This window comes from Electrona antarctica (genome assembly GCF_951216825.1).
Source record: "Electrona antarctica genome assembly, chromosome: 24".
NCBI classification, from domain to species: domain Eukaryota; kingdom Metazoa; phylum Chordata; class Actinopteri; order Myctophiformes; family Myctophidae; genus Electrona; species Electrona antarctica.
This window is the reverse complement of record NC_136803.1, coordinates 14,033,902-14,046,241: the sequence shown is the minus strand read 5'-3', so window position 1 is coordinate 14,046,241 and position 12,340 is coordinate 14,033,902. Positions and strand designations below refer to the sequence as shown.

Below are 12,340 nucleotides of genomic sequence, written 5' to 3'. Positions count from 1 at the left end.
CATAATTATGTTGTCCAGGGACAGGATATATATGTTATTTCATTTTTTCCAGGTATGTGCTATGGCTGGGGCGATCCTCACTATGTCACGTTTGACGGTCAGTACTACAGTTTCCAGGGAAATTGCACCTACGTGTTGGTTAAAGAGATTCTTCCACGATACAACCTCACCATTCTCATCGAGAACGAGAACTGTGATGACGAAGGGTTCATATCCTGCATACACGCCTTGACGGTTCGTTACAAAACACAAGAGGTTATCCTCCAGCAAGAGAGGTCCCCGACTGTCAACACGGTGACTATATTTATGTTGTTTCAATTTTGGACAGCTTTATGTAATCTGTCGCCGTTCCCAACAAGGAGAATGATCCAACATAACGCTTTTACTGAAAATACCTTGTGTGTATTGATTAATTTGCAAATTTCAGGTGCTCGTCAATGGAAAGCCTAAAGCCACAACCTTTTCTAACGATGACTTCACAATAACAAGCAGTGGAATTGAGATGCTGTTGAAAATCCCGGCCATCAAGGCCACCGTGATGTTCAGAGGGATGCACTTCAGCGTTGACCTGCCTTATCACCTCTTCCACAGCAACACAGAGGGACAATGTGGTGAGATCAATAAAGACTAGGCATGTAACGATATAAATCGTAAAACGATTCAAATCCATTCAAACTGGGGTCAGCGTCATTGTTTTCCGACGGCGCGTTGGTCCGACTCGCTCCATTACTAACCCTGCCCCTAACCCTAACCGTGCGCAAAGCCATGTTATCCTAATGCGGTGTCGGAATTACGAGCGAATCCCTTCAAACAATTTAAATCGCAGTTTGAATCGTGATACATCACAGCAGAGACCTCGCTCCTGCTGCAGCAGAGGGCAGAGAAAGAAAACACTGGATTTGTGTAAGAGAAATAATAATAATAAAAAATATATATTTTTGTCTGGAAAATTATTTTGTGTTCAGAAAATTGTGACAAATCATATCGTCAACCTATTGAATCGTATCGTGAGTTGAGTGGCTCGTTACGTGCCTAATTAAGACCTGTGTGGCGATAACATTAATCAGGTGGAATGAATCGTTTAAAATGCCACCATGACATCACATTACGTTCTATTTGGTGTGAAAGTGTACATTTTAGTTTGAATGAAATAGTAACATAATTCAAACAAATGACGACAAATTAAATATTTCCCTTCAAAAGGAGTCTGTGACAACAACAAGAAAAACGACTGCAGGTCACCCGATGGAAAGATCGACCCCGCTTGTCCTAAGATGGCACATGAGTGGCACGTAGGGCTCAGTGATAAGACACACTGTAGACCTCCCCCTGTACCTCCTAAACCAACGGCCTGTAGAGCGGATGTGTGTGAAGTCATTACTAGCAGGTGAGAAACAGTGTTGATTTTGACAGCAAATTTAGATTTTCTTTTTCATCTGTTTGTGTGTTGGTCTATTTTTAATCGACTAAATATCGTAAGATGTTATTCGACTAAATCTACGCTTGATTTTGTCGACTAAAATGGATTTTGGCGCTGCCTTGATGGCAGATTGTTGAGCTGCTATTTAACACCCGAGCGCAAACAAAGTGTCTTTTAGTTCTACTGGATCTCTTCTCCGCTAGTCCCTCACTAACATTTTAGTCTAGTTTTTATTTGTTGACGAAATTGTCAATATATTATATATAGTCATAGTTTTATTTATCATAGCTTCATTTTTATTTTGTTTTCGTCAGTGAAAAAAAAATAGATGGCGAGTAAAGAGGTCGATTATATAATGTTCCATTTGAACATGGATGACACTGTGCTCTTCTTTCCCACGCTGACAGTGTGTTTGAGAAATGCCACAAAATAATCCCGCCGGAGCCGTTCTACAAGGCCTGCAAGTACGACGTGTGCAACACGTTCAAGAAAATGGCTTGCTCCAGTTTGGAGACGTACGCGCGAAGGTGTGCCGAAGCATTCATCTGCATAGATTGGAGAGCATCGACGAATGGAAAATGTGGTATGATATCCTGGTTATTTGATTTCCTGCTGGTCATTAAATTGTGTTTGCTCACTGGATCATAATTCAGATTCCTTTAAACATCACAGACTATAAATGTCCGAAGGACCAGGTTTACAAGGCTTGCGGGCCCTCCGTTTCACCAACATGTAATGCAAGGTAATAATCAACTTGTTACTCAATTCAAAGTGTCAAAGAAATGCAGTTATTTTCCTGGATTATGATATTTTTTGTACAGCAGTACACACGACACAGTAATAAATAATATGTTAGTTCCCAATGTATTTTGTAAGTACAGTATGCATGTCTTGGACTGTAATGCATTTTCTTTAATATTTAGGTACAATCAGAAGTTTCTGAAACCGTGTGAGGGAGAGTTGAACCCTGATTGTGACGGATTTGTGGAGGGATGTTTCTGTCCTGAGGACACCATACGGTTCAGCTCAAACTCTGAATCCTGTGTTACTACCTGTGAGAAGAACATGGTGTCATTTACATTCACATTTGTCTTTCTAAGAGTCATAATAAATGAAGTTCCAGTAAAAACTCAAGAGAATCATCTTTTTTTCTCTGTTTAAGGTTGCACCGGACCTGATGGCAAACCCAAAGAGGTACAGTATTCAGCTACGTCACCCCATGGGCCATGGTACTATATTGTAGGCTATATGGTGCTGCGTTGCTGCTTGCCTATCAGCCCGCATGGCTCTTTAGCTGACTGGTAACGTATGCACCATAGGATTTATAGGTCCCGGGTTCGCCTCCCGGCCGAGGCTAAACTATTACAGTATGTTAACCAAGCCTACTTCACCCCATGTTGTCTACTATGAAATTGTGCATTTCCCGTCAGTTGGTTGGTTGGTCACCCCAGGCATGACTATATATGGTCATGCCTCGTGACATCACGTGACATCATCAGGCATGGAGATCCCTGGTGTCATCAATATTGGCCAGCAACTCTACATCTGACCTCAAACCCTTAGATATCCATATATATGGAGCTGACCTGTTATGACATTCCATATGTTGATCCTTCCCCATCCATCCATCCATCCATCCTTCCTCTTCGATGTCTCCCTTTTGACTGATACTTGTTCATTTAAACTCTAGACGGGCCTAGCCTGGTATCCAGCCTGCTTCGCTACGTTCGGCGGATTTTTTTTTCTCTCTTCGCTTATCAGTCTGGAAAGCCTCCTATCTCCAAGGGAGGCGGGACATGCCAAAAGCTTCGAAACCTAACGTGGCTTCTGATTGGTCTGTGGTGCGGGGCGGGACAAAGCACCAGTGAGACGTCATAGCAAAGCGCAGCTACAACAGTGTGAAAAGAATGGAGGGTGGCGCTGGCTGATGACGTAGGTTGCCTAACGCTACTCTCATTCGTTGGAACAACATCCAATCAGCAACGACGTTGACTACGTAACATATGTAGTTCTAGTGTAGTTCTGCAAAACCTCCCAATGGGAGGCTTTCCAGACTGATAAGCGAAGAGAGAAAAAAAAATCCGCCGAACGTAGCGAAGCAGGCTGGATACCAGGCTAAGACGGGCCTGCCCCAAAGTTATTAGTGCAGCCGCGCCCGGCAGCCGGCGAAAACTAGAGTTCTCAACAGGCCTGATAATTAAGGCCCGGCCCGACCTGGGCCTTCATCAAACCCTGTATTAGTGGACCACAGACTGTAAGGTTCATGTGTGTGTGTTTACAGTACGGTGATAAGTGGACCACAGACTGTAAGAGGTGTACATGCGATAAGGAGACCATGGGTGTTCAGTGTGAGGCCGTGAAGTGTTCCACACCAGACCCGGCGAGCTGTGTGAAGGAAGGCTTTGTGTTGGTCAACTACACCAAGGACTGCTGTATGGACTATAAATGTGGTGAGTGATGTGTTGGTCAACTACACCAAGGACTGCTGTATGGACTATAAATGTGGTGAGTGATGTGTTGGTCAACTGCACCAAGGACTGCTGTATGGACTATAAATGTGGTGAGTGATGTGTTGGTCAACTGCACCAAGGACTGCTGTATGGACTATACATGTGGTGAGTGATGTGTTGGTCAACTACACCAAGGACTGCTGTATGGACTATAAATGTGGTGAGTGATGTGTTGGTCAACTGCACCAAGGACAGCTGTATGGACTATACATGTGGTGAGTGATGTGTTGGTCAACTACACCAAGGACTGCTGTATGGACTATAAATGTGGTGAGTGATGTGTTGGTCAACTACACCAAGGACAGCTGTATGGACTATAAATGTGGTGAGTGATGTGTTGGTCAACTACACCAAGGACAGCTGTATGGACTATACATGTGGTGAGTGATGTGTTGGTCAACTACACCAAGGACTGCTGTATGGACTATAAATGTGGTGAGTGATGTGTTGGTCAACTACACCAAGGACAGCTGTATGGACTATAAATGTGGTGAGTGATGTGTTGGTCAACTACACCAAGGACTGCTGTATGGACTATAAATGTGGTGAGTGATGTGTTGGTCAACTGCACCAAGGACTGCTGTATGGACTATACATGTGGTGAGTGATGTGTTGGTCAACTACACCAAGGACTGCTGTATGGACTATAAATGTGGTGAGTGATGTGTTGGTCAACTGCACCAAGGACAGCTGTATGGACTATACATGTGGTGAGTGATGTGTTGGTCAACTACACCAAGGACTGCTGTATGGACTATAAATGTGGTGAGTGATGTGTTGGTCAACTACACCAAGGACAGCTGTATGGACTATAAATGTGGTGAGTGATGTGTTGGTCAACTACACCAAGGACTGCAGTATGGACTATAAATGTGGTGAGTGATGTGTTGGTCAACTACACCAAGGACTGCTGTATGGACTATAAATGTGGTGAGTGATGTGTTGGTCAACTACACCAAGGACTGCTGTATGGACTATAAATGTGGTGAGTGATGTGTTGGTCAACTACACCAAGGACTGCAGTATGGACTATAAATGTGGTGAGTGATGTGAGCTGAAAAAGAAAAGGAAAAAACTCCCGCACACTGTCGTCAAATGCAGTTAGAAAGACTTGAATGGGAAATCACAACATTTGCAGCAGGTGCCTTTAGTGTGCAAGAGATGTTTTCCATTTACACCAAATGAGCAACTGAAGAAATGTGTGGACATTTCTATAGCATAGCATACATGTGTATGCTATGCTATAGAGAAGCATATTTAGCACATGAGGTTAGACATGAGGTGCAAAAGAAGACACTGAAACATAAATGATAGAGATTTGTTTCATAATAGTGTACGATGTAGGTTCAACGTACTGCATGTCAAATTACACATTGCCTATAGATCATAGCTTATACATTAGTACCTTAATTTACTATCAGCAACAGTCTATTGGCTGAATAAACCCCAGTGTGGTCCCACCTGGTACAAAAAAAAAGTCTGACACCAAAATGTATTACAATGTAAATCTTACAGACAGAAATGTCCACCTACAGCTGATATTAGTTAAGTAATCACATGTGGCAGCGGTGTCTTTTTTGGCAACTAGTTTCCTATTTAATTTATTATGGCCGTACTGACTGAACGTCCCTTTGCCAACAGAATGTGACATCACAACCTGTCCACCGATCCAGAAGTGTGACCTGGGATTTGAAATAATGGTGGACCAACCGACCAGCGGCAACTGCTGCCCCATATACACCTGCGGTAAGATCTTCCTCTTCCTCCTCTTCATCACTTTTACACCCGTGCTAAGAGCTTCATCACCGAATAAGGTGCTGACTAGGGACGGGACGATAATCGCCATTATTGTTTATCGTGATTATAAAAAGCTCACAATAATCGTATCGCAGAGATTTACATTTAACGTGAAATGTCCTCCGTCATACACTAGATGAATTAGCTCTTGTTGAGCTGCAAATTCAGCACCACTTAAACCCTCTATAGGCTACTTGGTAAAATGGACCTGTAAAAAGCGCACTTGGTACGCTCTTACAAATCGATTGACCAAAAATAGCAGCTCTACAAGCTCACATAAGTGGCAACGCGTTGTGAGCTGATGTAAACAAGTCTTATTAGTGCTTTTTCTGGGTTTTATCCTCGCAGCAGTTTTTGTATTGACCTGTAATTTCATTGAACCCATTCTACAAACTGTTAATACAATTTTCAAACAATCAATTTCAATCAGCTCCCCCTAGAATAAGGATGCTGGAGGTTCAAGTGGTTAAACATTTATCTACAGTTGGGTGCCACCGATATTGTCCCTTATCATTTGACCCATTTAGGCCTGACCTCAAAATTTAAAAAAATCCAGTTTTCTGAAATAAATATTTTCACGATTTTTCAAAAATAGCAGACCTACAAGCTCGTAGCGCACCACTCGGTGGCGCGCTATGAGCTTGTAGATCTGCTATTTTTCAATAGCTAAATTATAATGTTTAAAACACCAAAAGGGGTTCCCGCCCAAAATGGGTTAACTGTCCTTTTGCGCAGATCACGCAAACCTCAGCAAAAAGAAAAGGACAATATCGATGGCCTCCAACTGTATCTAGATTATTATTATTATTGTAATCAAAACGGATTCTCCTTTTTTCCACCAGTATCCAAAGGTTTCTGTGTCTTCAACGACACGGAATACAAGGTAAGAATATACCAAAATCAACCTTTTCATTTAAAAAATAAAAATAAATAAAAACTGAATACCAGGTAACTGAGGTAAGCAATCCTGGATAAACCAAGATGAAAACTTTCATTAAAAAAAGAAGTTTTGACACCTTGTAAGACACAAATACAATGATGATGATAATGATCCAGCCTGGTGCATTAAACACAGACAGAATTACATTATTGTGCAGGCTCGAGTAGCGAGTCCACTATTGTTATCGTAATCTTTAGTTATGCCCAAGGCCATTTGCCCTCTGGGCTGTGACGAAAGATTTACATATACCGTTAATATGACATAAAGGGGGTATAAAGTAACAATGTCATTCAGGTGATAGACGGATGAAAGCGTTATTTACAGAGGTGACCTGAGACATAGACGCGTGAGAAGCACTGTGTTAGTTAGACACAGATAGAGTGACATTCTTGTACATTGTTGTTTTCTAGCCCGGTGTCCAGGTTCCCAACGACCAGTGTGACCAGTGTCACTGTAGTCACACCCAGAGCCCTGATGACAAGATGAACATCGTCCAGTGTGTCCCCAAACCCTGTGACAATCACTGTCCTCAGGTCAGTTCAGCATTGCTCCTATAAAGTGTTTGTCATGTGACGTCATGTGGACTTTTTTACTATGACGTAGTAACCAGATATAGACAGAGTTACGCAAACTGTGTTCACTTCATGGGGCCAGTCCAATGGCGGCTCGCCTACATAGACTTCTATTGAGAATGGGGACAACCAACTGGGACAAGTCCTGGACCGGAAGTAGGCAGAAATGCATTGGACTCAGGCAACAGCCCAGCTTTAATGTTCTTAAATCCCATTATTTTAGATTGTTTTGTAGTAATAGTACAACATAAACATTAAAGAGACTTTAGTTGTTACTGTACAATACTTTAAAACAGTTGTCATGTTGCAAACATGCTTAAAATAGCTCTTGTTGAAAACAATGTATTTCCAACTCCAGCTTGTCTCAGTTCAGACTACATACAGTACATGATCATCATGGTAAGAGGCGCTGCTCACTTCACACAAGTATGATTATTGAGAGCCACTAGCACCTCCAAAGTCTGGCTTTTCAGCGTGACATCATGTGGCAGCCAAGTCTATCTACAGCGTTGCTACTGAAAAGAAGTGGCCAGCAGAGGCACTCTCTCTATATCCAGGGAATCTTAATAGAACTAGAACTGCACTCTGTCGAGTGCCTACTTGCGCGTTAGTGCGCAAGCAGAGCGAGCAAGTACTGTCAACCGCTACAAACTTTCAAATCTCAGCCTCTCTTTAAAACATTGAACTGGCATTGACATTGAACATATATACGCATCAAAGCGCCCGATAAACCACCTTACTTGCGCGCTCTGCTTGCGCAAGTAATTAACATATAAATACCATGGCAAATGCCCCCCTTTTTCACTGACAATGTTCTGTTTCTGACAATGCACTGACAATCTACCGAATTGACAATGGCAGGACATGTGTAAGTTCTCAAACGGCACATCTGTAGTCATGATCATAATTCCTTCCTAAAGGGCTACGTGTATGAAAATGAATGAATACATGGTGATGATCATATTCCTTCATAAAGGGCTACGACTACGTGTTTGAAAAGGACACTGGAAGCTGCTGTGGGACGTGTGTACAGACCAGCTGTGTTTTGGTGCTGCCAGACGGAACCACTCACGTTATTGAGGTGAGTTTAAAGTATCATTGATACACAGTGGTGGAAGAGGTACTCAAATGTCTGTCAAAATTGTACTAAAGTACAGTACTTGAGTAAATCCACCGCTGATTAATGCACATTAAATGTTACACAATTCAATGAGCCTAAAGTCTTATTATTTGGAGCCTTTTAACGTTTAACCAATGAACTGCTTCCGTTCCCCACGACAGCCTTCAAACACCTGGGCTCCAACGGACGACAAATGTGCAACGTATGAATGCATCATTGATAACTTTATGGTGGTTAAAAAGCAAGTGCAGTGTCCCGAATTCGATCCACATAACTGCATTACTGTGAGTATACGTCTTTACCTGATTGACTGTGTGTTTTGGATGGATTATTGTGGCTAGTAGCTGCTTTACATTTGGCTCTTGATTATTATAATTCTACAGACTTCTCAAAAAAATTCATGTAACAAAAAATGTCCCTGTTGGTTCATATGAGGCTGTTATTTAATAGGATAGCATGCATGTCATTGCAGGCTGACCAGGCCATACCCTTCCTATAGATAGATGCATATTAAACATTCCTAATAGCGGTGTCTTTGAGTGTGAATTAATGTCCACAATCACATTATATACATAAAATGAATGTTCACATCACATTACAGGGAACTGAAAGAATGGATGCAAGTGGCTGCTGTAAAACTTGTGAGTAATATTTTCTGTTGCATTTCTTTTTCAGTATTATACCGAGCTTCAGAATGTTGACTTTTCTACCACACCCAAAACAATGTGCACTCTGCTATATATACAGTATATGCGCACAGCCGCACGCACGCACGCACGCACGCACGCACGCACGCACGCACGCACGCACGCACGCACGCACGCACGCACGCACGCACACACACACACACGCACGCACACACACACACACACACACGGAACTATAGGACTCAGGCAATCAATTAATACCTTTGCAACGACTAAATTAATGGCAAATATTTCCTATAGCTTTAAATCCAAAAATCTGAACTAACCCTTTAATTGTAAAAGTATTTTAAAACGTATTTGTCAGGGCAACCTATATTCCTGCTTTAGTTGTTGGAAGAACATACAAATTATCTCTATTTAACAATGTTGGGGATGATAATAATAATAGTAATAATTATTATTACATATATTATTATTATCATCCCCAAAAAATGGGAAAAATGCTGAATGTGTAGAGAGGCCGTCTGGGAATTAGAAGAAATACTCTACCTCTCTGAGTATTAAGTAGTGAGTAAATAGCCTCGGGAACCAACGGTTCCTCAGCTATGAGGCCCATTATACCTGTACAGTACCTGTTTTTTCTGTAGCTATGTAGCTACCTCCTGTTTCATTAGCTACGAGGCCTATACGGCAGGATCCTACCTCCTGTTTCATTAGCTACGAGGCCTATACGGCAGGATCCTACCTCCTGTTTATGTAGCGTGAGTCAGCTTTATGTAAGAGTGAGAGAACAACCCCTGGACATGACGCTAGCATGTTACATGATGCACCCTGGGCATGACGCTAGCATGTCACAGGGACTTACCCACAATCCAACCATTGATGCTGAGTGCTGTCCAGGGAGGCATTGGGTCCCATCTTTGCTATGACTTTTGTTCCACGACCTCCCAGTCTGAGGCTCAGGCCAGGCCTCTATAACCACAACAAGGCCACTCAGCTGTTTCTAATTATTTGAAGTTAAAATAAGAAATATGTCTCGTGTTATGAAACCACACGTGTGTGTCATCATCCTCAGGTTCTCGTCGGTACGAATGTGAGATCCAGAAGACAAGCACCATCCTCCAGGTGGACGGCTGCAGGTCCATCGAGCCGGTGGAGCTCACAGCCTGTCATGGATCGTGTGAAACGTCCTCAAAGTGAGCTTTATGTACAACCATACGTTGAACCCACATTCTGAGGGCTGCTGTTGGGGCTTCACATTAACTAAAAAAAAGAAAATCACACCCGTGTGAAGTGAGGTGCGCTCTTATCACCGTACTGTACATCATCATGACATAACGGGCAGTATTATGCGTGTCTTAAGTACCAGGTCTTATTACTTAACTTAAGACCTGGAGGCGTGATCAATGCCATTTGGCCACTCAGAATAGCCAAATGGCATTGACCATGCCTCCAGGTCTTAAGTTAAGTCATAAGACCTGGTACTTAAGACATGCATAATACTGCCCAACATGTCGATTTGCTCAGACACATATTATGACATAAATTCTCCATTCATTGTCAATGCCATTTATTGTTTGTGTTACCACAAAATAGCTGATTTGCTCAGACACATATATGCAATTTAAAAACTGTTTTTATACATTTTATACATTTGACAACTTGTGAAATGGGACACAGGGACAGTCTGCATAAAGAGTACTTTCTACTTTTGGTTGGTTGGATTACCCAGACTTTTACTTGAGTATTTCTACATGTGAGTACTTTTTCCCCATCACTGATTGAACGTCATTCCCTGTCCCTCTATCTGAAGGTTCTCGACGAAACACAACGGCATCATGCACGCCTGCTCCTGCTGTCAAGAAGAGTCCACCAGCCAGAGGGAGGTGGAGCTGCTGTGCCCCGGCGCTCAGAGGAAGAAACACTCCTACGTTCACATCGACAAGTGTTTCTGTAACCCCATTAAGTGTGTGGACAAACCGAAAGGTGTTTGAAAAGGTCAACGTTACGCTAAATCGCACTTCATGTATGTTTTGGTATTAAGGGTGAGCTAGAAGCTCAATAAGTTAGTAGGTACGGTATGCATGAAAAGGTCTGCAAGACATGACATATTTAGAATATATACAGAACGTTCAGGCCAAGCCCTTCTTTCTACTTATGCTTGTCAGACAATGTGGAGCCATTGGTATGTAGCCATGACATAATGAAGAAATTAAAAAATCCGCACACCAATTGATGCTCCCAAGATATCTTCACTGGTACCTACCAGTAAAGCTATCTTGGGAGCATCAATTGGTGTGCGGATTTTTTCATTTCTTCATTGTGACTTTATTTTGATCCAGCACCCAGCCTATAGGTTTAGACGTGCGTGTCCTTTTTGACTGTTTATTCAGCCTCCTCTACTACTTGATGTAGCCATGACATGACATGACATGACATGACATGACATGACATGACATGACATGACATGACATGACATGACATGACATGACATGACATGACATGACATGACAATGCAGCCATGTAGGTCTGCTGTTTCTTCTATTTAAATAGAGAAATTAAACATATTTGCAATTTTTCAACAATTGTTAAATGAAATGCCCAACAAATAGGGACAGCATTTTGAAAGTGCTTAAACTGGCACAATAATCGTATTAATTGAATTTTTTCAAACCTTTAATTTACATACCGGTATATTTTTTATGATTTTATTTTTTCATTTTCCTCTCCTTTCCATTTGGCCCCCATGGTGGCCCCTACTTTGAAACCCTGTGGAATAGATATCACAACACTCCAGGAGTAGGAACTGCCCAGACAGCATGGGTTAATAATTATAACGAAGAACGCAGAATGAACCAAATAAGTTTACAGATAACTTGACGTGACGATTCTGGACTGTAATATGATCATTGATCACACTATGCCGGAGCGGCTTTATTGACCATGTCGGCAGAGAATGAGAGTTTCTCCCCCCTTTCCAATGTTTCCCTTTGTCCAAGTTACCAAGTACCCAAGGCGGGATCCAACCATGTACCAAGTAGACTAGGCTCTACCCTCTGCGATACCCGGGTACATGTTGGATCAGTGTCATATTCAATGATCACTGTTTTTTTTCATAATTATTTCATACAAAAATAAATAATAATAATATTAATAATACAAACAAATCCATTAATTAGAGAGGGAAAAACTACTTTTAAGAAGGAGTGAAAATTGCAGATGCAAGTCGCGACATGATGTGAGCTTATAGATATTAGCTATTTTTACTATACCGGTAGTTAGGGTTGCGGGAACCGCTTTTGGGCCTTGAGTGAAAAACCTTGATTACAGCTTA

The 12,340-nt window shown here is 41.9% G+C and overlaps 1 protein-coding gene across 1 annotated transcript in view; it reads left to right on the top strand.

The window, feature by feature from the left end:
- The window catches only part of LOC306917217 (mucin-5B-like), a gene marked incomplete at its 5' end in the record, with an annotated part of 62,217 nt that extends 50,310 nt beyond the window's left edge, over window positions 1–11,907 (top strand). Inside the window, 17 exons of the mRNA XM_079495349.1 lie at window positions 53–294; window positions 428–611; window positions 1,204–1,387; window positions 1,828–2,003; window positions 2,093–2,162; window positions 2,344–2,474; window positions 2,583–2,614; window positions 3,702–3,870; window positions 5,572–5,676; window positions 6,570–6,610; window positions 7,078–7,200; window positions 8,216–8,320; window positions 8,521–8,643; window positions 8,961–9,000; window positions 10,082–10,202; window positions 10,820–11,191; window positions 11,422–11,907. Of these exons, the coding sequence (XP_079351475.1) occupies window positions 53–294; window positions 428–611; window positions 1,204–1,387; window positions 1,828–2,003; window positions 2,093–2,162; window positions 2,344–2,474; window positions 2,583–2,614; window positions 3,702–3,870; window positions 5,572–5,676; window positions 6,570–6,610; window positions 7,078–7,200; window positions 8,216–8,320; window positions 8,521–8,643; window positions 8,961–9,000; window positions 10,082–10,202; window positions 10,820–11,000 (2,027 nt within the window). The 3' untranslated portion in view covers window positions 11,001–11,191; window positions 11,422–11,907. The remainder of the gene's footprint in view (window positions 1–52; window positions 295–427; window positions 612–1,203; window positions 1,388–1,827; window positions 2,004–2,092; window positions 2,163–2,343; window positions 2,475–2,582; window positions 2,615–3,701; window positions 3,871–5,571; window positions 5,677–6,569; window positions 6,611–7,077; window positions 7,201–8,215; window positions 8,321–8,520; window positions 8,644–8,960; window positions 9,001–10,081; window positions 10,203–10,819; window positions 11,192–11,421) is intronic.
- Window positions 11,908–12,340: the final 433 nt, after the last annotated feature.